Source organism: Moesziomyces antarcticus, assembly GCF_000747765.1.
Source record: "Moesziomyces antarcticus DNA, scaffold: scaffold_v10010, strain JCM 10317, whole genome shotgun sequence".
Classification (NCBI taxonomy): Eukaryota; Fungi; Basidiomycota; class Ustilaginomycetes; order Ustilaginales; family Ustilaginaceae; genus Moesziomyces; species Moesziomyces antarcticus.
Genome location: NW_014639000.1, coordinates 273881 through 296790, shown reverse-complemented (window position 1 = coordinate 296790; position 22910 = coordinate 273881). Strand labels below are relative to the sequence as shown.

The 22910-nt window shown below is 62.5% G+C and overlaps 10 protein-coding genes across 10 annotated transcripts; 6 read left to right on the top strand and 4 right to left on the bottom strand.

The window, feature by feature from the left end:
- Positions 1 to 269: 269 nt before the first annotated feature.
- PAN0_010c4032 (uncharacterized protein) lies at positions 270 to 2486 on the bottom strand (the record flags this gene model as incomplete). The annotated part of the gene is made up of 1 exon (XM_014800487.1): positions 270 to 2486. The coding sequence occupies one exon, from the start codon at positions 2484 to 2486 to the stop codon at positions 270 to 272; it is 2217 nt and encodes a 738-aa protein (XP_014655973.1).
- A 1030-nt stretch (positions 2487 to 3516) lies between these two features.
- Positions 3517 to 4096, top strand: PAN0_010d4031 (uncharacterized protein; the record flags this gene model as incomplete). Its single annotated transcript, XM_014800486.1, has 2 exons — positions 3517 to 3645; positions 3797 to 4096. 2 exons carry the CDS (start codon positions 3517 to 3519, stop codon positions 4094 to 4096), a joined length of 429 nt encoding a protein of 142 aa, XP_014655972.1.
- A 527-nt stretch (positions 4097 to 4623) lies between these two features.
- Positions 4624 to 5538, top strand: PAN0_010d4030 (phosophoadenylyl-sulfate reductase; the record flags this gene model as incomplete). The annotated part of the gene is made up of 1 exon (XM_014800485.1): positions 4624 to 5538. The coding sequence occupies one exon, from the start codon at positions 4624 to 4626 to the stop codon at positions 5536 to 5538; it is 915 nt and encodes a 304-aa protein (XP_014655971.1).
- A 1409-nt stretch (positions 5539 to 6947) lies between these two features.
- PAN0_010d4029 (guanine deaminase) lies at positions 6948 to 9278 on the top strand (the record flags this gene model as incomplete). The annotated part of the gene is made up of 1 exon (XM_014800484.1): positions 6948 to 9278. The coding sequence occupies one exon, from the start codon at positions 6948 to 6950 to the stop codon at positions 9276 to 9278; it is 2331 nt and encodes a 776-aa protein (XP_014655970.1).
- A 423-nt stretch (positions 9279 to 9701) lies between these two features.
- On the top strand, positions 9702 to 13295 carry PAN0_010d4028 (uncharacterized protein; the record flags this gene model as incomplete). The annotated part of the gene is made up of 1 exon (XM_014800483.1): positions 9702 to 13295. One exon carries the CDS (start codon positions 9702 to 9704, stop codon positions 13293 to 13295), a length of 3594 nt encoding a protein of 1197 aa, XP_014655969.1.
- Positions 13296 to 13379: 84 nt separating this feature from the next.
- On the bottom strand, positions 13380 to 15713 carry PAN0_010c4027 (DnaJ-domain-containing protein; the record flags this gene model as incomplete). The annotated part of the gene is made up of 1 exon (XM_014800482.1): positions 13380 to 15713. The coding sequence occupies one exon, from the start codon at positions 15711 to 15713 to the stop codon at positions 13380 to 13382; it is 2334 nt and encodes a 777-aa protein (XP_014655968.1).
- Positions 15714 to 16428: 715 nt separating this feature from the next.
- Positions 16429 to 18699, top strand: PAN0_010d4026 (vacuolar amino acid transporter 3; the record flags this gene model as incomplete). Its single annotated transcript, XM_014800481.1, has 1 exon — positions 16429 to 18699. One exon carries the CDS (start codon positions 16429 to 16431, stop codon positions 18697 to 18699), a length of 2271 nt encoding a protein of 756 aa, XP_014655967.1.
- Positions 18700 to 18900: 201 nt separating this feature from the next.
- Positions 18901 to 19767, bottom strand: PAN0_010c4025 (thioredoxin-dependent peroxidase; the record flags this gene model as incomplete). Its single annotated transcript, XM_014800480.1, has 2 exons — positions 18901 to 19247; positions 19332 to 19767. The coding sequence occupies 2 exons, from the start codon at positions 19765 to 19767 to the stop codon at positions 18901 to 18903; spliced, it is 783 nt and encodes a 260-aa protein (XP_014655966.1).
- A 490-nt stretch (positions 19768 to 20257) lies between these two features.
- Positions 20258 to 21586, top strand: PAN0_010d4024 (protein Mis18-alpha; the record flags this gene model as incomplete). The annotated part of the gene is made up of 1 exon (XM_014800479.1): positions 20258 to 21586. One exon carries the CDS (start codon positions 20258 to 20260, stop codon positions 21584 to 21586), a length of 1329 nt encoding a protein of 442 aa, XP_014655965.1.
- Positions 21587 to 21703: 117 nt separating this feature from the next.
- On the bottom strand, positions 21704 to 22866 carry PAN0_010c4023 (uncharacterized protein; the record flags this gene model as incomplete). Its single annotated transcript, XM_014800478.1, has 2 exons — positions 21704 to 21760; positions 21847 to 22866. 2 exons carry the CDS (start codon positions 22864 to 22866, stop codon positions 21704 to 21706), a joined length of 1077 nt encoding a protein of 358 aa, XP_014655964.1.
- Positions 22867 to 22910: the final 44 nt, after the last annotated feature.

Sequence of the window (22910 nt, the reverse complement as noted above, 5' to 3'; positions counted from 1 at the left end):
CTGCCGCCACTGGCGTGGGAGCGGGCTCCAGCCTCGACCGGGTCTGCTTGTTTTTGTATGTTGTCGTTCCTCGGGTCACTGGTAATATATCAAATGGACACTCTTTCACTTTCGTTGCCAAGCTTGAATATGATGTGATGAACCCAAAAGGCAAGAATGCTTTGCATGCGAGAAAAAGAATGGACGAACGAATGACGACAAGGGCCTGGGCATGATTAGAGGGAGGTAGGAATATGTGTGCAGAAGAGCAAGTGTCAATGGAGAGGGGATCAGATGCGTTGCAGTGGTGGTTGTGGCTGAGCATCAGCGGTTGGTTGGCGCTGTCCGAGCACACGCGTGATGGCGTGCATGCGGTCGCGGCTCTTGTTGGTGAGCGAAGACGAGAGCGAGGCCTTCTCTGCGGTGTTGGCGACGATGATGGGCATGTTTTCGGCATCCTCGATGAGACGCATGATCTTGCTGGTGCGTGTGATGCGTGCGGCGGGCATGTCCTTGCGCAGCGCTACGTTGCGCATGCGCATGCGGGTGGGCGAATCGTCGACGCCGCCGCGCCCGCCATCGACCTCGTCGAGTCCACGCACGTCTTTGCGCAGCGCCTGCACCGTAGCGCCGCGCGAGAGCGTGCCGACCGAGTCGCGCAGCAGCGCCGCGACGGGCGCGCGCGCACTGTCGGCGGCGCGGCTCTTGCTGCGTCCCCTGCGTGCGGAGCGCGAGGGTGTCTCGAGACTCGCCTCCTCCGCTGCGACAGCGGCTGCGCTGCGCAGGTCGGATCCCGACGCGGCATGGCGCAGGCGCGAGCGCGGCTTCTTGGCCACCCGCCGATTCGAGATGATGATGCCGTCGCGCGCGGGCGACCACGAGGCAGGCTCGAACTCGCCGCCCTCGAGCGCCAGCTCCTTGGGCGACGAAATGCCGCGCGGCGAAGAGACGGTGAGCTTGGGTGGGGTGGCGCGCCTCGCTAGGCGCGGACTGATCTGTCCCGCCGTCGTGTCCACCTCGACCGCTCCCGAGCCACTCGCTTGCGCGCTGGGTGTCGTTGCGCTCGAGACGGTGCGGCGCTCGCGCATGATCTTGCCGAGCACCTCGACGCTCTTCATGCGTCGCAGGCTGAGGTGCGTGGGGCGTGTGCAGGAGCCGTTGCGCGGCGCAACCGCCGGATCGGTCGAGAGAAACGGCAGTGCGGGCCCCGACAACAGCTTGGCCAGCGCCGCGTCCGCGCTTGCAGCAGCACTGACAGGTGACGCCTTGCCTTTCGTGCCAGCGTTGGCTTCGGGTAGAGCTGCTTCGTCCGCCTCTGCTGCAGCTTTCGCGGCAGCAGCAGCCTCACGCCGCATTCGCGATTGATCCATCATGGCCTGCAGGTCGCCGAGCGATTCTCGCCATGCTGCGCGCTCTTGTCTCCATTTGCGCTGCTGGCCGGGGCTGCCCTGCGACTTGGGCGCGTTGCTGGCGGGTGGCTTCTTGGTGGGACTGGCAAAGGCATCGACGAGACCAGGCCGCCTCGGCTTGGCTGCGTTAGAGCTTCCATTTTGAAGCGCCTGCCACTCTCGCTCCGCGGCGGCGTCGTCAGTGAGGACGGTGCTGGGGATGCTGGAGGTGGAGGCGCCCTTGCGCACGGGTGCCGTGTGCGATCTGGAGCCGCGGTAGGCGACACTGGCGGTCCAGACGGCGTTGTGCGATGCGGTCTTTTTCGCGGCTGTGGATGGCGGAGCGCGGGACGATGATGCTGTTGCTGATGTGGATTGTGTGCGATGGGTTGTAGAGCTCTCGCCGATGGCAGCGTGATCCGGGGCTTGCGGGACGGACACAGGGGTTGCCGATGATTCCGACGGAGCATTGGATGCAGAGTCACTGACGATGGTGCCCGGCCCGCCAAAGAACCAGATGCTGGAAAACCAGCTGCTGGAAGGAGCAGGGTGCGCTGCAGGCAGCGGTGGTGGCGAAGATGTATCTGTGGCGAGTTTGTACCTGCGCGAGGGCAAGCTCTTGCTTGTGGACGCAGCGGATCGATGGACGGCTCGACGGAGTTCGGAGGCGGCGAGTGAGGGCGAGTCGGAGGAGAAGTCGTCGACCATCCTGGGTTTGCGCGGAGGCGTGGCGAGCTTGTTGGCCAACATGCCTGCGAGCGAGTGGCGGTCGGGAGTGACGACGCGGGTCTCTTTGTATCCGGCTCGCTCGAGGAGGTCTTGGAGGCTATCGAAGCGAGAGTCGTTGGCGTCGTCTGTGGGGAGGCGTGGGACCGATGCTGGATTGTCGTTGGGCGAGGAGGTGTGGGAAGTATGCTTGAATGATGGAGGTGTCTGTTGGCTGCAAAGAGTGTCTGGAGAGGAGGTGTGGCTGAAGCTGCTGGCGCTACGCGCGCTAAAGACGCGATCGAGAGATGAGTTTGCGGTGGTGTCTGATGGAGACGGAGACGAGGAGAGGACCTCAAAGGAGTGGTGTTTGCGGGGAGGTCTGGCTCCCAGCGACGACGACGACGAGTACATGGCTCGCGATGGACCCTGTTCGAATGACGTGGGGAGCCACCGGCAAACTCGCAACTGTGCTGTCGTCCAACGATTGGACGAGCAGCGCAGGCGGACTCCAAACACAAAGGGTGCAGGACGATCGGATGGTGGAGGAGGAGACGAGGGAGTGACGGAGAGGGTGCGGCGGTTGTCGAGCCAGTCCAAGCAAGTTTTGACGCTTCGGAGACGAATGAGGCTCCGACCGACACACTGAATTTCACTGCAGCAGCTCGCGATTTACAGTAGACTGGCTGCCTCGTGTCAGAGCCGCTTCTGCGCATCCTACACTCGCTCTTCCCGAAAGCTGGCGGTTCCCAACTTTCTGCGTCTTTCACCTGCTGCTGTGCTTCTCTCTTGCTTTGCGGACGAGTGCCGCTAGAGAGCAGTCGGAAGAGCCGACAAGGAGGAACGACATGCTCTCAGGGGCTGGTCAGAAGTCGGTCAGAAATAAACAGCGCGTTGTAGCTGCACAGTGGGTGCGCGTGCATAGGCGCATGCATATGCGCATGCCTGCCGTATGGCTGCGCTGCATTTCACAGAAAAGTCAATTCGGCGGATGCCTGCGCCCAGCCTTCCGAGACCGCAGAACCATTCACACACTGGCAGCTCGTCTGTCCGTCCATCTCGCACATCTGCTCCGAGGTGCAGTTGCATATGCGCATGCCGACCCGAGCGCGATTCCAGCAGCTCCACCTGTGGTACTGCACTGCTACACAGTGGCATCCTGGCAACATCCGACAAATGCACCTTGCGTGTCTCCCCTAACCAGCCAGTGGGTCTCCACCAGATCCAAGCAGCCGGTTCCGCTTAGCTCAAGCTCACACGACCTTCTGTAGCTTCTGGGAGCCTAGACTGCGGCGGCACCTTTCGAACAGCTGTAGATGGATGCGTTGGCGAGGGCAAGCACGGCCTTTTCTAGCCCGTGCGAGCAACAGCTCAAAATTGTGATTGCGCAGTCGCCTCAGCAGAAAGACCAACCCTTGCTCTGCCTCGCTCACCCAAAATTTCCATGACGCGAGGCCAGACCCGGCGCGTCCTCCGACCCGCCAGCACGGGACCTCGCCAGGATGCCCGGCAATCTGAAATCGCCAAATCGCCCGATGGAAAGATCCTAATTCGATCCCGAGATCCACGCTTCGTATCGGGGAATCGGGCTCAATTTCAAATCCATCGAAAAGTCCGAGATCATTCAGCCCGGAGGTGGAGGCTCTGCCGAGAAGAAGTGTCGGCGAGCGGAAGCTGTCGAGCACGCCATCCTGATCATCTTGACGTGACGTGACCTCCTGCAGTCCATTTGCGCCGCCGCCACGGCTTGCCGCCTTCGTTCGCCGTCTGAACAGCAACAGAAATTCTACCTCCCCCACCAGCCAGCCGCTGCTGCCCCGCCGCCGCACTTTGAACACCGCTCCTGGCGCCTCGATCGACACACGGAGCCCTTGCTCTTTCAGCACGGTCGCGGCGATGCTCAGCCGGCTTCACACTGCCTCTGCAGTGCCGAAGAGGAGTCGTGCATGCGCACCTGCCCAGCTGCCCAGAGTCGCAGCATTGCTCATACTGGACTCCAGTCCAAGACAAGCAACGAGCCTTGAGGGATGCCGTGGATCAATTCGCAAGCGGCGCCGCCTTGATGTCAGGGCGGTGGGTCGAACGACACCATGATGCGTTGCTTTGGGTCGTGAGAGCGCTCCACAGTGGGAAAAAATTTCCGGACCCCCCTACGGTTTGCGTTCGGCGCGGCATGAATCCGCTTGGCAATGCCCACTGCCTGTCACTCCTCCTCGCTATCCCCGAAGCGCTTCCCCTTCCCCTTCCCCTGCAGAGTAGCAGAGTAGCCAGTGCTGACCGTGCTCTTCTGACTGGCCCCAGTCTGCCCGTACCCGCTCTGCACCGCACGGCCTCAAAACTACCTAGCCTTCGAACCTACCCTTCCCACCTCCTCTTCCTTCGACCACATCGTCATCACCCCTTCCTTCGCACATCCTCAGCTCTATACTCTTCGTCGTCGACCTTTCATTCCATTCTCCATCACTTCGACACGCAAAAACATTGACAGCTCGCGATCCGCATTCGACACAACGCACCCGCCCCTTCGTCACAACAACACGCAGCATCCATCATGACCACAGCACAAGTCGCACAATCGTCCAAACAGGCCGAGCAGGAGGCGCAGATCCGCGCCGTGATTGCCAACCTCGAGGCGATCAACCGCAAGCTCGGCGAGGCCGACCCGACCGAGATCATCGAGTGGGCCATCGACAACCTGCCCGGTCTCTACCAGACCACGGCGTTCGGCATCACCGGCTGCATCACCGTCGACATGATTGCGCGCATCAGCGAGCAGCGCGCCGCCAAGCAGGGCCGTCCTGACCACCACCTCGTGCCGCTCATCTTTGTCGACACGCTCTACCACTTTCCCCAGACACTCGACCTCGCCCAGAAGGCTGCCAAGCACTACAACGCCGAGATGCACGTCTACTACCCACCAGGCACCACCACCGTGCGCGAGTTCGAGGACAAGTGGGGCACACAACTGTGGGAGAAGGACGAAGACACGTACGACTATCTCGTGAAGGTCGAGCCTGCGCGTCGTGCGTACGAGGAGCTCGGCGTGCGCGCCGTCTTCACGGGACGTCGTCGTTCGCAAGGCGCTGACCGGGCCTCGCTCAACGCGGTCGAGGTGGACGAGACGGGCCTCATCAAGGTCAACGCGCTCATGAACTGGTCCTTCGGCCAGGTGGATGCGTACGCCAAGGCAAACGCCGTGCCGTACAACGAGCTGCTCGATCTCGGCTACAAGTCGATCGGCGACTGGCACTCGACTGCGCTGCCAGGCTCCGGCGACTCGGGCGAGCGCGCAGGCAGGTGGAAGGACAAGGCGGGCAAGACCGAATGCGGTCTGCACAAGGACTACTTCAAGATGAAGAACTTGGCCGAGAAGAAGCTGCGTGAAGCCGAGCTCGCCCGCAAGGACGAGGCGCGCGACAAGGCAGCCGCCTCTGCCCAAGCCGAGGCCCTCTCCACCCGCGCATGAGTCGAGCGTTCTTCTACACCTGAGGACGCCAAGTCCACCCCACCCGCAAAAGAACCGGACTCCCGGTTCACCCTACGATAGCATCAGCCATCTGCACCATTGTTTCTCTGCCTTTGTACACATACTTAATATATCCACTTTCGAGCAACGTAGTGCATTGTCGTTCTGGCCGCCCGACGGGATTCATGCGGGAGCGCAGGTGGATGAGCACCAGTTGGCATTCTCACCAGCAGCTGGACGGCCGAGCAGTTGACTACCGGCGAAGGATTGAGCCTGCTGCCGATCGGAAGCATCGGTATCGGAGCCGATGCTTCCCTTGATCTCATCATCTGAGAGGTGCCGAAGGCAAGACAAGGCTCACGTGCTGATACGGCTCGGCCTTCTCCGATGTTTGCACAGAGGTGTCGATTGACCCACTTGCAGCAGGCACCGCAATTAATTTAGACAGCAGCACAGTCACACTGGCTCGCCGCAAGATGCATATGGGCTACGGATGTGTTCGTCCGACGTACGACTAAGGCAGCCGAGTGACTACCAGATGCTTCCATGTATCTAGACGAGCCGGAAAAGCAGAGCTCATGACTGGGCAAGCCAAGCCAAGCCAAGCCAAAGCGGCACCACAGCGCAGCGCGACCTTGTTTTTAGGAAGCTTCGGACATCGCCGTAAAAATTGACTTCTCCAACCTTGGCCTGCATTTGGCAGCCCTCCTGCTGCACACTCTCTTTTGGCACCCCCCGCACGGCCATCCCCACCAAGCAGCCCTCGCACAGGGTGCATCTTCCCCCAAGCAACTCTGATTGGACGGCCTCTCCTCGCTGTATCTCGTGTGTGCGAGGAGTCCCCATGGAGCCCATGGAGCCAGGGCATCGCTCAAGGCTAGATATAGACCGTGTTTGCTCGGCGCCATCCCCTGAACGTCTTGCTCCTTCTTCTTCTTTCGCTCTTGCCTTCGATCCGCCTTTGCGCTCATCGCAACGGCTCCTCCGACTCTGCGCTCGACAGTGACTCACTGGCTCTTTGCGAGAACCTATCTTTCTTTTTTTGCGTCTGCATCCCCTCCACGCGGTCCCAAGGAAAAAAAAAGAAAAAAGAGAGCTGAAATTGCTCTTCTTGGCTGCTGCAGCGGAGCGTTCCCGATAGCGCTCGGCTCGTCCACGTTCGACCCTGTGACGCGCACAGATCCATTGTGACTCTTATCCGCTTGTCACTCGCTCGCTCGCACACACTCCCACGCCTCCGTGTGCGCCAATCACTCGACTCTCACGCTCAGCACGCTGCTATCGAGCGACTTGACGATCTCCATCACACAGCAAGCAGCTCTTTCGGACCAGCTCTCGCGGCACAGCCGTCCAGACCCTCGTCGCAGCTGAAGCGCGCCACCGACTCGTAGCCTCGCCTTGCTGCCATCATGACCATCGCACGCCCCAATCTTCGTCCGCCGTTCGGTGGCAATGGATACCCGACGTCGGCCTCGGAGAACTTCCGACCCGCCATGCCTGCGCCGCATCTGCTGCCCAAGCGCGTTTTCGTGGGTGCCATCATCAGCTCTAGGTCCGCAACCGACCTGAGCATCATCCAGCGCGGCCTGCTCGGCGTCGGCTCGGGCGGCGTGATCCGCTTCTTGGAAGATCTCGACGTTCTCGAACGTCAGGTTCCCCACGCTGCTGCCACCGCGTCCGCCGCATCCCCTTCCGCCGAGTCCTCCACCTCCGCCTCGACCAGCACTACTGGCACCGCCATCGCCGATGCCGCCGATGACCGCTCCTCCACTCCGGTTCCCATTCCTGGATCCACGCGCTCCAGTCTCCCCGAGGCTCCAGAGCTCACCTCGCTTGAGATGCCGCCGCCTGCCGTGCCCACGCGAGCCGCCGCCTCGTCGTCCTTCGACGCCTCGCAAGACGAAGCTGCCCGCCGCGAACAGCAGCTCATCAAGCACGTCCTCGACAAGCACGGCTGGCGTCAGGGCCAGTACAAGCTCACTCGCCTCCCGCCCGGCAGCTTCCTCTGCTCCGGCTTCATCGATACCCACACGCACGCCTGCCAGGTGCCCAACATCGGCCTCGGTCAGCAGTACGAGCTGCTCGACTGGCTCCAGCACGTCACCTTCCCGCGTGAGCGCAGGTTCGAAGACGCAAGGTACGCCCGCAAGACGTACGAGTCGGTCGTACAGCGTCTCATCGACTCGGGCACCACCACCGCATGCTACTATGCCACGTTGCATCTCGAGGCCTCCAAGATTCTCGCCGAGATCTGCAATGAGCGCGGCCAGCGCGCCTTCGTCGGCAAGTGCCAGATGGACCGCAACTCGCCCATCGACTACATCGAGAAGAATGCGTCGCAGTCCATCGAGGATACCAAGGAGTTCGTTCGCTTCACCAGGAGCCTCAGGCCGTACGGCCAGCCCCCCGACGTGTCGTCGCCCTCCATGAGTCCTGCGGATCTGCACAGCACCTCGCCCGAGATGGACGCCAGCATCGCGCGACTCAGCGCCACCATGGACGAGCTCATGTCGCCCACCGGTAGCAAGCCTCCCTCCGAGACCAACGGCAGCCCCTCGTCTGCCAAGGTCTCATCCTCGCTCAAGCCCATCTCGCGTTCGAGCGTCGCCGTAGCGAGGCAGCCGAGCAGCAGCAGCATCCGATCCGCCCGCGAGAGCGGCACCTCAACGCCGTCGAGGCAGCGCGAGCGCGAGCTCAACAATGCCCTCGTGCAGCCCATCCTTACGCCGCGCTTCGCCATCTCGTGCACGGACGCCATGCTCACCGGCATCTCGGCGCTGCTCTCTCGCGACCCCACGCTACGCGTGCAGACGCATCTGAGCGAGAACGAGGGCGAGATTACTTTCACCAAGCAGCTTTTCCCCTTCGCCAAGAATTACACCTCGGTGTACGACCACTACTCGCTGCTCGGCCCCCGCACGATCCTGGCGCATGCGGTCCATCTGGATGCCGACGAGCTCGCCATCATCAAGAAGCGAAAGTGCGGCGTGTCGCACTGCCCCACCAGCAACCTCAACCTGCGCTCGGGCGCTTCGCGCGTGGGCGAGATGCTCAACATGGGCATCAAGGTCGGTCTCGGCACCGACGTCTCCGGAGGATTCGGTCTCGGCATGCTCTCGGCCATCCGCGAAGCGAGTGTAGTGGCCAAGGTGCTTGCCTTCCAGCGAGCCCAGGCCGAGTCCAAGGCCAGGGAAGAGGCGGAGGAGCTCGCCGCAACCGCACCACCCACGAGCGAACAGGCGGCTCTGCAGGCGCAGCAGCCGCTTGGCGGGGCTCCGCCCGTCGATGGCAGGTATCCAGGCCCGCCTGTGGCCGGCCAGTACCAGCCGAGGAAGCCACACTCGATCGCCACCTCGAATCTCAACCCGGTGGAGGCGAAGCAGTCCGTGCAGGACCCCGCATCGTCGATGACGTCCAAGTCCACCGTCGACTTCACCAAGGGCCCGCTGAGTATCGCCACTCTCTTCTATCTCGCCACGCTCGGCGGCGCCGAGGTGTGCGCCATGGCCAGCCGGATCGGATCGCTCGAGGCCGGCAAGGAGTTCGATGCGCTTCTCGTGCAGACCACCTCGCACTGGGGCCCGTCCGGATACACGGGCAACCCTGGCTGCTTCGTCGAGGAGGACGACACGCTGCCCGATGTCTTTGAAAAGTGGCTCTTCACCGGTGACGACAGGAACATCGCCACCGTCTTTGTGCGTGGCCGCGTCGTTGGCGGTGCCAAGCCCATCAGGGACTAGGCCGCCTTCATGCGGTTTTCATGTACACTCTTTCGCCTTTTCGTGATCAAATGCAGACTCGATTCTGGATGTGGTTCCCGCCTGACTTTGCAAAGTGGGGATGTGTGGTGGGATGAGGGTGGGGACAGGTGGGCGATTTTTCGACAGTGTTAGACTCCTTATTCTGGACGGAAGAGAATCGGCGAAGGGCTCAGACCAACAGCTTCAGCGACCGCAAAGCCAATTCTAGTTCTTCCGCACCAACACGCCGGTGCAACCGGCCTTCTCCACTTTCCACTTCATCTTACTCTTCGTGAACTTTGCCAGCACACCCTCGGCGGTCTCTGAAGCACGGAAAGGACGCTATCTCTACATGAGATGATTCGCTAAACAATTCGACCATCCTCTCAGCCGCCCTCCGCCGCACGTGCAGGCGAACGCACCATGGACGACCCGGAGCAGCTGTTCGGCAAGCTGCTCCTGCAAGCTCTTTCGCGGCGCCTGTCGCAGTCGAGCTGGCTTGCGCTCGTACATCAGCTCACACGGCGCATCCAATCCTCCCAGCAGTCGCGCGGTGAAGATGTCGACCCGGCGCTGGCAGCCTCGCTCGCAGCAAGCTGCCTCGTCCAGCACATCCTATCGCAGGACTTTATCGACCCGCTCCTCATAGAGTACCTCCAGGCACTCGTGTATGGAAGTGCGACCCGCTCGGGCGTCGATCCGGACCAGGGCCCCGTTACGGACGCCATCACCGTCACACTCTACCTGCTTGCCCACGTCGACGATGCAACCACAAAGGTCTCCGCCATCGAGACCGTGTCCTCGGTCATCGGCCAAGGACTCCTCATGACCTTTCAGACGAACGCGCCGTTCAAAGTCGCAGATCCGTCGCTGCTGGCGCTACTGCAAAGGCTGTTCGCCGACAAGGAGGTCCAGGATCCGTCTTCGTCAGCATCCGTCGTGTCGCCAGCGCCATCGGCAGAGCCAACAAGAGGCAGCGAGGTGGCACCCGCAGCGCTGCGGTTCATCGTGTCGAACCTGCGTCTGCTCGCGCTGGCAGCGGACGCGAGCATCGCTGCGCCGCAGAACCTACTTGCGCCGCGTGCTGCTATTACCGTGCTCATGAACGTCGGCTCGAGCCTCCTCGCTCACGTCATCCAGAGCCTCTCTACCCTCCAGGCGTCCAAAGACAAGCCCGCGGCCGACACTCCTCTGCTGCAGCAGACGCGGTCGGAATGCAAGGCGGCGACCGCCGACGTGGAGACGGTGCTGCACTCGATGAACCCGGCATGGAAGGACGAGATCGCGCTGCTGCGCTCGCTGAGCAGCCAGATCGGCGTCATCCACCAGCTCGCCCAATCGCTCGCCGGGTCGAGCACCGCATCGACATCGCAGCTGCGCGGCAAGAAGGCCGAGACCATGCAGGATGCGCAGCGACGAGCGACCTGGGACCACTTTCTGGACGCAGCGGCCACCACGGCGGCAGACAAGGCGCCCGTCGAGCCCGAGATGGCGTTGCTCATGCATCTGGTCGTCGACGAGCGCGCAGCGTGGAGCGCCAAGCTCGATGCGATCAAGACGCTGTTTCTGGCCCGAAGGGTGGCAGCGGCGCCGTCGGTGACGCTGGAAAAGTCGCTCACCGCGTTCTACTTTGAGCTGCTGGTGGCGGCGATCGATGCGTGCGCGAGCGTGGTCGAGATGCCGCCGGCGTTCAAGGGCGCCGAGGTGTACGCGGCGATCTGGAGGAACGCGCTGTGCGGCATGGTGCCCGAGATCGTGCTGCAGCTCGAGCAGTGGCTGGATGTGCATCCGGATCTGCCGCTGCGAGGACAGCGCGTCGAGGCCCCGCATGTGCGCTTTGAGTGTGCGCTGCGCGCAGCGCTGCTCGTCATGGCCGCCCGTCTGGACGTGTGCGAGACGGCCGTCAGCGAGCCTGCAGTCGCAAATGGGGCGACCGATGCGACGACAGGCGCCGAGATGGATGTGGTCGGGCTGGATACGCCGCCGTCGCAGCCGATCAAGGCGTGGCTGTTGCGTGCGTGCATCGAGCACTCGCTTGCGCGGCCCGAGGCCATCGCCGACGAGTTTCCCGAGGGCCACAAGCTCGCATCCGAGGTTCAGAGCCTCGCGCAATCGCTGCGCATGGACGCGCAGCTCGAGGGACTGGCACTCAACACGCTGTTCGAGACGCGCGTGCCCACCGACGATCCGATGGAGCTGCTGCAGCGCGTGGCATCGGATCCGGGCACGCACTTTAGCTTTGCGCGCCAGCTCGTGGTGCAGGTGCACGCCTGGCTCGAGCAGCACGACCTCGAAAGCATCGCGAGGTGGTGCAGGGCGCTCGGCGACGACGCCACGCACGGCGGCGCCATGCTCGACACGATCATGCTCTACATCGACCCTGCCGAGCTCGTGCATCCGCTGGCGGGCATTTTGGACCACCAGGATCTGGGTCAGACGAGCGACGAGCCAGCGACACTGTCGAACATCATCCTGTTTGTGCAGCTGCTGTGCTACCGCTACTCTGTGGCGCCCTCGCGCATCTCGCGCTCCACGAGCGGTGCCAGCGGAGAGATGGAGATCGATGATACGACGGGGTCCTCGGAGGCAGCGGGAGGGCGACCGTTTCTGGCGTCGTATCTGGCGTCGGCCTCGGTGTGCTACCCACTCGCTGCGCTGGGAGAGGAAGAGAGGGGGTTGGTGGGGAGGTGGGTGCACGCGCTGTTTGGCAACGAGGGGATTTCGGACGACCTCATCCAGGCATCGCCGCCGACGACGCTGTTGCGGCTGGCGCCGCTGCTGTTTGCGCAGAGCATCGGCGCGTGCGTGCACGGCGTCATCGATCTCGAGACGCTGCGTGGCGGGCTGAGCTACTTCTTACAGGACCTGCTGTCGTTTACGCTGCCGGGGGCGCTGGCGTGGCTGTTGGCCGAGATCGCGCGCGTGCCGTTGCAGCCCATCCTCGACGTGCTGACCGAAGCAGGGCTGCAGGCTTCCGTGGTCGATGTGCCATCGAGCGATGGAACGCTGGCTAACGGGCTGCCGAGGAACGCCAATTCGCGTACGGTGCATCTCGAGGTGGTGGCGCTGCTGCTCGATACCGACGCGTGTCCGGCGATTGTACGGCATCTGATCGCACGGCCGTTTGACGCGTTCGTGCAGGCGGTGGAGGCGGGTGGAGCGGCAACGCTCGAGGTCGGCAGCGAGACGTTCAATATGGCCTCACTCAAGGCACGCATGGAGGCGACGGGCGTCACGGCGCAGCTGCTGAGCCGGCGCAACTCGGCATGGCTGCGTGCACTCGCCAACCAGACTGTGGCGCAGCAGCATGCAAGCGTGACTGCCGAGTCGGAGACGATCACGATGCTGTGTGGGCCGGATGCGGCGTCTTCGACGCTGGATCGGCTCATGGGTGCCCAGGGACGCGGGCTGACAGCACACAGCGTTGCGGAGCAGAAGGCGCTTGCAACGTGGCTGTGCCTCTTGGCACCCCAGGCCAACGAGGTGCATCCGGCACTGATGTTTGTTGAGCGCGTCCAGCTCGCCGACGAGTCGAACGTCGAGGCTACGCTGCGCACCACTGCGCTCGTGCTCAGCCTCGCGCGTGCGGCCGAAGCTGTGCGCAGCCACGACACATCCACGACCAGCACGGCAGAAGCTATCTTTGCATTGGCCACCAGCACCGAGTCCAACGGGTTGCGCAAGGACTCGTCCGCTGCCGACCTGTTTGATGACGAGCCGACCACACCGCCTCTTCCCGGCGTCAATGGGGATGCTGCGAACGACTCGCAGTCGAATGGAGCCAGGGCAGGCCAGTCGGTGGCGGCTCTTTTGAGCTCGCGTGCATTCGGACTCACTTCGGCTCAGGTGGAAGATCTGCTGGCGCGAAAGCTCGTCCGTCTCGAACCGAGCACGCCCGCCATCTGGCACAGTGTAGAGGCTGCACTGCTCGACCCATCTGAGCTAGGAAACGACGAGGGCAAAGAATCTGCTCACAAGGACGCGATCAAGACGTGGATCGAGGTCCTCCGATCGTGACTGCAATCAACGCGGGTTTCATGCCTCGACATTATAATTTACACGAGCATACAAGTGGTGGTTGACGGAGAGTGGTGAGGGGGGCTAGGAGAGCTGGTGGATGCGCATGGGCATGGCGAGTTCGGCGAGGTCCTGCACCTGGACCTGGTGCAGCTGGCCGCGGAAGGCGTAGGTGACGCGCAGGTGTTTCTTCTCGCCCATGACCGGATCGTGGAAGCCGAGCAGATACGACTTGGAGCGTGCGGCGGGCACGATGAGTTGCGAGTGATTCACGAGCGCCTGCACGGCGATGGTGGCATCCCAGTACGCCTCATTCTGCACATCCGCCTGCTCGTTGTCTACCGGTAGCGCCGGCGGTTCGGACCACACCTGCGAGGCTGCCTGTGCCGCGTCCGCTCCAGCGTCGAGCGCGGGAGGGAAGGCATCGCGCCGGCCATAGACGGCACTGATGATCACGAGGCCCGATCGGGCGAGCTCGGAGCGCGCCTTCTTGGAGGCCTGGTCGCGCAGCAGCGCCAGCGCATCGAGCGCCGCCTGTCGCCGCTCGAGAATGAGATCGCTATTAGCAGCGCGCAGCTCGCCGAGCCGATTTCGCAGGCGGCGCTGCTTGCGCGGCTCGAGCACGCCCCAGTGCAACGCGGTGTACGCTGCTGCCGGAACAACGGTGAAGAGCACCACGAGATCCGACCTGAACTCGCGCGCGAGCAGGATGGGCAGCGCGATCTTCTGGCCGAGGCGGTTGACCTTGATGCGCAGCGTAACGCCGCCGACGGGTAAGGCGCAGTTGAGGCCGAGTGCAAGGCGCACGTTTTCCGTCAGCCGACGCTCGGCGGATGTGAATGCCGAGAGGCCCGAGCCAGTGCCGATGTTGAAGCCGCTGCGCAGCTTGACGCCGCCGAGCACGGGCAGCGCATAGTCGACCGAGATGTTCTGGTCTACGGGCGAGATGCTCGTCTGCGTTGTCCAGCCGCGTCCTTCTCCGATCTGCTTGGTGAGTCCGACGGACACAGCCGCAGGCTCTCGGCGCACGAGCGTCTGGCCGGGCACCTCGGCGCCCCAGCCGAGCAGGCTGTAGGTGCCGCTGCGCACGGTGGTGAAGCCGGTGAGCGTCGACTTGGACGAGAGGCGCTGGCCGTAGGTGAGGTTGAAGGTGGGTGGCATGAGCAACGTCTGCATCGTCGACTGCCACGAGAAGAACGAGTTGGCGTCGAGGGTGAACTGGCCCTTGGTGGTGATGATCTGCGGGCGAAGGAAGGAGAGGGTAATTTCGGTGAAGAGGCGCGGCGACCAGTGCGTCTTGAGCGTGCCGACGAGGTTGCCGCCGCCGAGGCCGTTGCGACTGACCATCTGTCCGGAAAAGGTGGCCGAGGTGCGGTTGGTGACCTGCGTCTCGAAGCCGTGCTTGCCGATGAGCTGGGTGCAGCCGACGCGGCTGATGCGCTCGGCCATGGTGACGGTGCGTGGGAAGCCGGCGACACCCAGACCCTGCATTGCTGCGATACCAGCGTCAGCCGAGGTATCGGGGGCAACGCCAGGCTGGGCATCCTTGCCGACCGCTGGCACTCGAGGCTGAGATGGTTGGCGACGCGGGATGCGACTTGCAGGAGCGAAGAGCGCGGTGGCGTCGATGTGTGCGGTAAAGTCGCCTTTGCTCTTGACGAGCGCCTCGGCATCGGCGGCCTGCTTGCGTCTGCGCTCCCTCTCGAACTCGGCCTGCATCTCGTGCGGGCTCCTACCACGCACGGCGACGGACCAGGACGACTTGAGCCCTTCTTCTCCGAAATAGTCGTAGACGGTGCGCTTCTCTGGATCCGAGAGGATCTCGTAGGCGCGCTGGACTTCGCGGAAGCGCGACTCGGCGGCGCTCTTTCTGGCGGGGTCGTTGTGCTTGTCCGGATGCAGCACTACGGCGAGTGCGCGGTAGGCATCCTTGATCGCCTCTGCCGACGCATCCGAAGGCACATTGAGAAGTGCGTAGAGATACTCCTTGTCCGTAGCTCGGCTCGGGTCGCCCGACGTCGCTTCGGCGGCTGCGGAAGGGTCATGCGCGTCTCGGAAGGGCCGACCGCCAAAGAGAGGCTCTTCATCGCCGCCCTCTCGTGGGAAGGAGCCCTGTGTTCCCGACGACGCAGACCGCTCGTAGATGTCCGAGGCTGTGCTGTTCTGGCCATAGCTGCTGCGCATATCGGACGTCCGAGACGAGCCGGCTGAGCGGGCATCGTTCGGGTATGCGTGTGTGGAGGAAGACGAAGCAGTGGATCTGGAAGAGGTCTGCGAGGTGCTGGAGCTCGAAGCGGCTGTGGATGATCGTGCGCCCCTCGAGCCGCTGCGTCCGCTCCGCCGTGGCTGGTAAGGGGCGTAGGGGTCGTCGGGGTCCTCGAAATCCTCGACCGTGGCTCTTGGCGGTGCGGACGACATGGTGATGTCTGCAGAGCTGCCAGCCCTTCGTGGTTTAGAAAAGAAGAGCGGGAGGAAGTGATCCTGATCGAAAGGCAGACGGTCAAAGCTCATGCAAGCCGCATCCTTGATCAATCAACCGCTCCGGCCGGCGTCCAGACACTTTTCTAGAGACGTGGAGGCCGTAAAAGCTTGGGCCTCCTTCGTGCCTCTCGTCCTTCTCGTCAGCAAGAGCCGGCCAGGGCTGAGCCTCCTTTTTCGCTTTCCTTGCAGTGAAGAGATACTCCGGTCTAACAAAGCTTAAATTTTCGCGTGTCGCCCGCTTCGGATGTGCCGGCTGCGAGGGAAATGCGGATGTGCCTCATGCGGCTAGACGCACAGGAACGCACGTCGGACCTCGTCCAACCGCACCCAAGTCAATTTTGCTCACTCGCCCTCCGTCACCCAACACTTTTCGCCCTCGCTAAAGTCACACTGCGCTCTCCCGCGTTACTTTTCGAGGACACGTGAACCTACCAACAGCAATTGCACAGCTGACGCGCATACAGCTACGGTACAGCAGCAGCAGCAGCAGCAGCAGCTGCTCTGGATGCAAGCCCCAACGTGACCCCGTATCGAACTCCTCGTTGCCCACCCACTCTCCCCGAAGCTCCCTTCGTTGCCGCCATCATCCCCGTGCCCGTCACCAGTAGATCCTTTCCATCACCCTAGACAGCTTCGCGGCGCCATCGACACCATGTCAACGCCGAACAACGGCAAGGGTAGGGCCATCCCCTCCCCGCGCCCCACCGACGACTCGTCCAGCCCGATTCGATCGCCCTCCCGCGGCTTCGTCGACAGCCCTTTCGGACATGCTTCCCCAACGCTGCCCAACATTCCGCCGCGCATCGGTTCGCCCTCCAACGAGAACATGAGCCTCTACTCGTCCTCGCAGCAGCAGCGTCACGACTCGTCCGCCTTCCCCAGCTCGTTTCAACGAACCATCTCGATCGAGCCGCCCTCGCGCGATAGCGCCTCGCTTGCTCCGCCTCCCGCAGATTCGGGCATCTCAACCCCCAGCAACATCGAAAACCTCGATGCGCTCCCCATCTCGGACGAACGCAAGGCACGCATCATCGAGAGACACCTTGCGCGTCCCGACGCCAATCGCGATTCGCTTTCGGCCACCTCCATCCAGTCCAACGACAACACCGACGACAGCGTCGCCAGCAACGATGCACGCAGCGCCCACGTCAACTTTCCCGGATCCGGCGATGTCACCGCAGAGTCGCCCTCAGAGATCGTCCTCGAGGACGTCGAAGAGAGCTACCGCGGTCCGCACCAGATGCAAGGCGGTGCCATCACCGACGACGTCTATCGATGGGCGCACAAGAACCGCCGCGTATCGACCCGTCGTACTCGTAGCGAAAGCCTTCACATGCCCAGAACAGCCACCATCGATCCCGAGCTCGACGTTCAGGGCATCAAGGAGCCCGGTGGATTCCGTCGCTTCTTTGTGATCAATCAGGCCGAGCAGCAGGGCCGAGCGCCGCCCCGAGCGCTCAGAAGCTTCATCGACTTCCTCAGCCTCTACGGCCACTTTGCCGGAGAGTTTCTCGAGGAGGACGATGACGACGACGAAGGCGACGAGGATGAGACCGATGAAGAGGACGACGACGACGCCCGCGCCATCCCGGGCACCAGCCGCGCGGCCGGCAACGGCGACACGGAGCGATCCGGTCTCCTGCGCGGTCGCAAAGGCCTCAAACGCAGCGACACACGGACGCGCATGCGCAAAGCCAGCAAGGAGCGTCGCCGCGGCGAGGCTACGGTCACGGACGCCGTCATGATGCTGCTCAAGTCGTTCGTCGGCACGGGCGTGCTCTTCCTCGGCAAGGCGTTCTACAACGGCGGCCTGCTCTTTTCCACCATCACGCTCTGCTCCGTCGCCATCATCTCGCTTGTCTCCTTCCTGCTGCTCGTCAAGACCAACCTCAACTGCCCCGGCTCGTTTGGTGACATGGGCGGCATCCTCTACGGTCCTCGCATGCGCCTCGCCATTCTCGCCTCGATCGTGCTTTCGCAGCTCGGATTCGTCGCGGCCTACACGGTCTTTGTGGCACAGAACATGCAGGCCTTTGTGCTGGCCGTGACGCAGTGCAAGACGCTCGTGCCCATCTGGGCGCTCATCCTGGGCCAGATGGCTGTCTTCCTGCCGCTCTCGCTCATCCGCCGCATCGCCAAGCTCTCGACCACCGCGCTCATCGCCGACGTCTTCATCCTGTTCGGCATCGTTTATCTCTTCCAATACGAGATCGGCAAGGTGGCGAAGGAGGGATTGGCGGATGTGGTCATGTTCAACTCCAAGGACTTCCCGCTGTTCATCGGCACCGCCGTCTTTACTTTCGAGGGCATCGGACTGGTCATCCCAATCACCGAGTCGATGAAGGAGCCCGAGAAGTTCCCGCGCGCGCTCACGGGCGTCATGGCGTTTGTCATGGTGCTGTTTGCGTCGGCGGGTGCGCTCTCGTACATGGCATTTGGATCTGCGATCCAGACGGTGGTCATCACCAACCTGCCGCAGACGTCGAGGTTCGTGCAGGCCATGCAGTTCCTGTACAGCATTGCGATCCTGCTGTCGACGCCGCTGCAGCTCTTCCCGGCACTGGCGGTGCTCGAAAAGGGCATCTTCACCAAGAGCGGCAAGTACAACTGGAAGGTCAAGACCGAGAAGAATCTCTTCCGCTTCCTTGTGGTTGCAGTGTGCTGCCTGGCTGCGTGGGCCGGTGCCAACGATCTGGACAAGTTTGTCTCGCTCATCGGATCGGTGGCGTGCGTGCCGCTGTGTTTCATCTATCCGCCCCTGCTGCATCTCAAGGCCAACGCAACAAGGACCGCCACCAAGGTGCTCAACTACGCCATGCTGTTCTTTGGCATCGTCTGCGTCGTTTTTGCCGGTTCGCAGACCATTCGCGCCATGGTCGAAAGCTCGGCACCTGCCAGCCCTCCGCGATGCTCGCCGCGCTAAGCGTTCGCTTTCCGTCAATCGTATCGCCGTCACAACACCAGTATCACCATAGACGTGCTCCATGCACCCTGATTACTCACTCGAATCCGACCGAATCGCACTCTCACACACGTGTTTTGCATCTGATGGAAGGCCGTCTGGCACTGATTGCATTAGAGAAGGCAGGTGATCAGCATAGTCCGCGCAGCCGCTGTGCGATGCTTAGAGCTTGGAGAGGACGGCCTCGGCGGAGGAGGTCTCGACGGCGCCCGGGTTGGGCTCGGGGCTGAAGTCGACCACCTTGAGGTCGTCGACGATGAGCGCGTAGCGGCCAGTGCGCATGCCGAAGCCCATGGCGGAGAGGTCGGCGGTGGAGCCGACGCCCTTGGAGAACTCGAGGCCGAGGTCGGTGGCAAAGATGACCTTGTCCTCAGCCTTGTTCTGCACGCCCCAGGCCGACATGACGAAGGGGTCGTTCTGGGCGAGCACGACAATCTGGTCGACACCCTTGGCCTTGAAAGCATCCACCTGCTTGATGAAGGGGGGGATGTGGTTCACGTGGCAAGTAGCTGCGACGTCCAAGAGCAGCAATCAGCGTCAGTCTGGTCCGAAGCAGGTTTACGTGCAGATTGGGGGAAATTGAGCATGCTTACGGGTGTAGGCGCCGGGGACGGCGATGATGACGACCTTCTTGCCCTTGAAAGCCTCGTGGGTCTGCACCTTGGTGGGGGCGCCGCAGGCAGTGCCGTCGGCGAGCTCCGAGGTGAAGGGCACGTACATGAACGTGGAGTTGGGGATCTGTTCGCCCTTGGAAATGGTCTGTGCGGCAGTCGCCAGTCCGCGAGCAAGCATGGGCGACGATTTCACGCAAGAGGCACCCAGCGCAGTAGTGGGAGCATGGCCGAGAGCATTGCGCGCGAAGGCGTTGCGCAGAGTGGCAGCGTTGGAATTGGTGTTGGTGGCAGAGAAGGGCGAGGAGGCAGAGGAGATGAGTCTCCTGGACGCTGGAAGCACGATGGGCTGCACCGCCGGCCGCGCAAGCGAACCCGCAGTGCGCAGGACCGGAGCCATGACGAGCTTGCTTACCATTTTGGAATAGGTCTGGCTGGGTGGATTAGCGAGATGCAAAAGATGTGGTTGGTGGGGGAAGGATGGATTGCGATTACGGATTTATATTTGGTTGGGTGCCGCGGGGCAAAAGCGAGAGAGGGAGAGAGTCTTCGAAAACAAGGTGTGGAACGGAAGGCCGACGGCTTGCCGAAAGAGAGCCCAGGGCTTCGGCGCATCCGCGTCCGTGCACGGGCTCGACTTTCCGCGCTTTTCTACTGCGACCCTTCCAGACCTCCACGACACGGCCATCCGGATTTACGCACTTGCGGCAGGCCGGCGCGATCTCCCATCTCCAGATCGGCGCTACCCAAGGGCGATCGTCCGATCGAAATTTGGACGCTCCCCCACTTGCGAGCAGAGCGCGTTGGCGGGGGAAGTCGAGACCAACACTTGGCGCGCTCGACTCGCTCTTCAGTCGCGTGCCTACGACGTCAACGCGTTTTGATCACGCTACGAAGGCACACAAGATATGGCACCACTCGCAAAGCGGCCACGACGGTCCGACGACGTTGATGCGTCGAAAGGAGCGTACTACGACAACGTGCCAGGCACTTCGATGACGCGTGCCTCGGTGGGACCTGCATCATCCATAGCCGCACCACAGCATCCGGCCTACTTTCCGGCACACGGTCCAAACGGCGTCTCGTACACTAGCATGGGAGCTCCACTTAGTCCTTTGCTGGCGTCTGAACCTGGTGGTCGATCGCTCGCGCCGCCGACAGCATCGTCCATGCCGCACGGCCTCAGCCAGATACACAGCTCGGGAGGCGAGGACAACGAGGACATGGCGCCACCCAAGAGCAGCTCAGCTCAAACCACACGTGGGCGTGGCCGCGGACGTGGTCGTGCACGAGGTCGAGGTCGCGGCAGAGGTACTGCCCGTCCCGCTGTAGATCATGCCGACGTCTCGCAGTCGTACAGCGACGCGCATGCCTTTGCCCCGAGCACGCACGATGCGGTTCTCGAAGACGACGCCGAACCCGTCGCGGAGCCTTTGGTTTTCCAGTGTCGTCAATGCTTCCGACTTCTGGGCGATTCGTTCGCATTCGTTGCGACGGACACCGAGCTGGGCTACGTCGTGCTGTCCGACGTCTCGGATGTCGTCGCTCAGGATACCACCTTCCAGACCTCGACCGAGCCAGGCAAGGACGTGGGCGCCACCTTTGCGCTTCTACGCTGTGGAGGATGCAAAGCGACCGTAGGTCGCACCTACAGAACCACGCCGCGGCACTTGGACGATCTGCGCGATTGCGCCAGCCTGGATGTAGACGCGGTCACAACGTATCGCTTCGGATCCAACACCACGCTGCAGCTGGAAGAGCCACCGAGCCCCGCGAGGGTGGAAGACGAGGCGGGAAGCGCGACAGTGAATGGAGACAAGGCTTTGGAACAGAAGATGGAGCGCACGCGCGCACTCACGATCGAGCTCAGCGACCGGCTCATCAAGGCAGAGGCGGATATTCGCAGATACAGCAACCTCGTCGACGAGTTGCTCGCAGCGCGGGACGCGCAGCTCCCATCCACCCAGCCTGCGGAAGCAAGCGCACAGGTCGAAGCGCCAGCACCAGCACACGACGCAGCGGCTGAGGTGCGAGAGCCAACCACCACCCCGCCTCCCGCCCGCACCGCCGAGGCCGAAAACGAAGCACCGCCATCTCAACCACCTACCAAACCCAAGCAAGAGCCCGATACATCGAGGCGCAGGTCGTTGCCTCCACCAGCTCGTGCCACGCGCAGCTCCCGCGCATGCAACCTCGTCGTTCTGGTAGACAGCGCCAACAATTCGTCGTTACCCTGACCGCTGCTGCTAGATTGGACAAGGTTTTCACGAACTCCATCTGCTTTTTACAGAGTAAAGTCCAATGTCTGAGGAGATTGTCGTTGTTGCCTGTGCGTGTGCTCGGATGGAATGTATCTAAGCAACGCGTGCGAGATAAGTGTCGTATAGCGCCGTGACGAATGCCGGATCGGTCTGGTGCCAAAACAAACGAGAGGACACGTCAGCCGACATGAGTCAGTCAAGGATAAAAGCAGTGTCCGGGAAAGCTGGTAACTTACGTGGATGATGCTGAGGAGTTCAGTGACGAATTCGCGGCGCGAGAGCGGCTGGCCATCGTCGCCGAGCGCAATGCGCTGCAGAATGGTCTGCTCGATCAGCGTCGACATGCTCGACTTGCCCTGCGCCGAAGCACCGTTGCTCTGTGGCGCAGTCGCGGGATCTGCTGCTGTCGATGCTGGCGTCGGTGCCGGAGCTTCCTTTTCGGTCGAGGGTGCAGCTGCCGCGGGCGCAGATTCAAGCGAGACTGCGGATGCAAACATCGAGTCGAGCAACGAGCTTCCATCCGCTGATGCCTTCTGCTGTGCCTGTCCACCCTGTACCTCTTCCAGCTCTTGCGGCACTGACGCTGCCGGAGCGCCGCCGAACAGGTCGTCGAGGCTAATCTGCGTCGTCTGCTCCGGCTCCGGCTCCGGCTCCGGCTCCGCCTCGACTTCGACCTCCTTGCGCTCGCTGTTCTTGTCCTTGTCCTTGGCATTCTTCTTCTTCGCCTTCTTCTTGTCTGCCTGTGCGGCCTGCTGTGCTTCCTTCTTTTCCTTCTTGTCCGTCTTATCCTTTGTGCTTGTCTCGAGCGCGACGGTGGAGCTAGATGCTGCCACCGCCGCCTCGATCTGCGCCTGCGATGGTGGCTCGGTCATCTGCTGGAGCTTGAGCAGCTTGTCACCCACCGCCATGCGCTGGCCCGGCTCAAACACCCAGATTCCGTACACCTCGTTGTCGCCGTTTGTCTCGGGTCGGTAGATGATGAACTCGGGCGTAATCTCCAGATCGTCCTCCTGCGTTACATCCGCACTGAAGTTCTCCACGCCGTTGCGATTCATGAGGAAGAAGCCGTTGTACGGCGGTAGACGACGACGGAAGAGGAAAAGCGGGCCTTCGACGCCGGTCTTGGTCCATTCGCCTCCATTGTAGTTGTAGAGCACGACAAACGACGCCGTCTCGACGATCTCGACGATCGAGGCATCGTGCCGCCGAAGCACTTTGAGGTTGAACGAGGTGCGCGCCTCGGGTATTGACGCCATCGTGTGTGCGGTATGAATGGGGTGAGAGCGTGATTCCTAGTGAG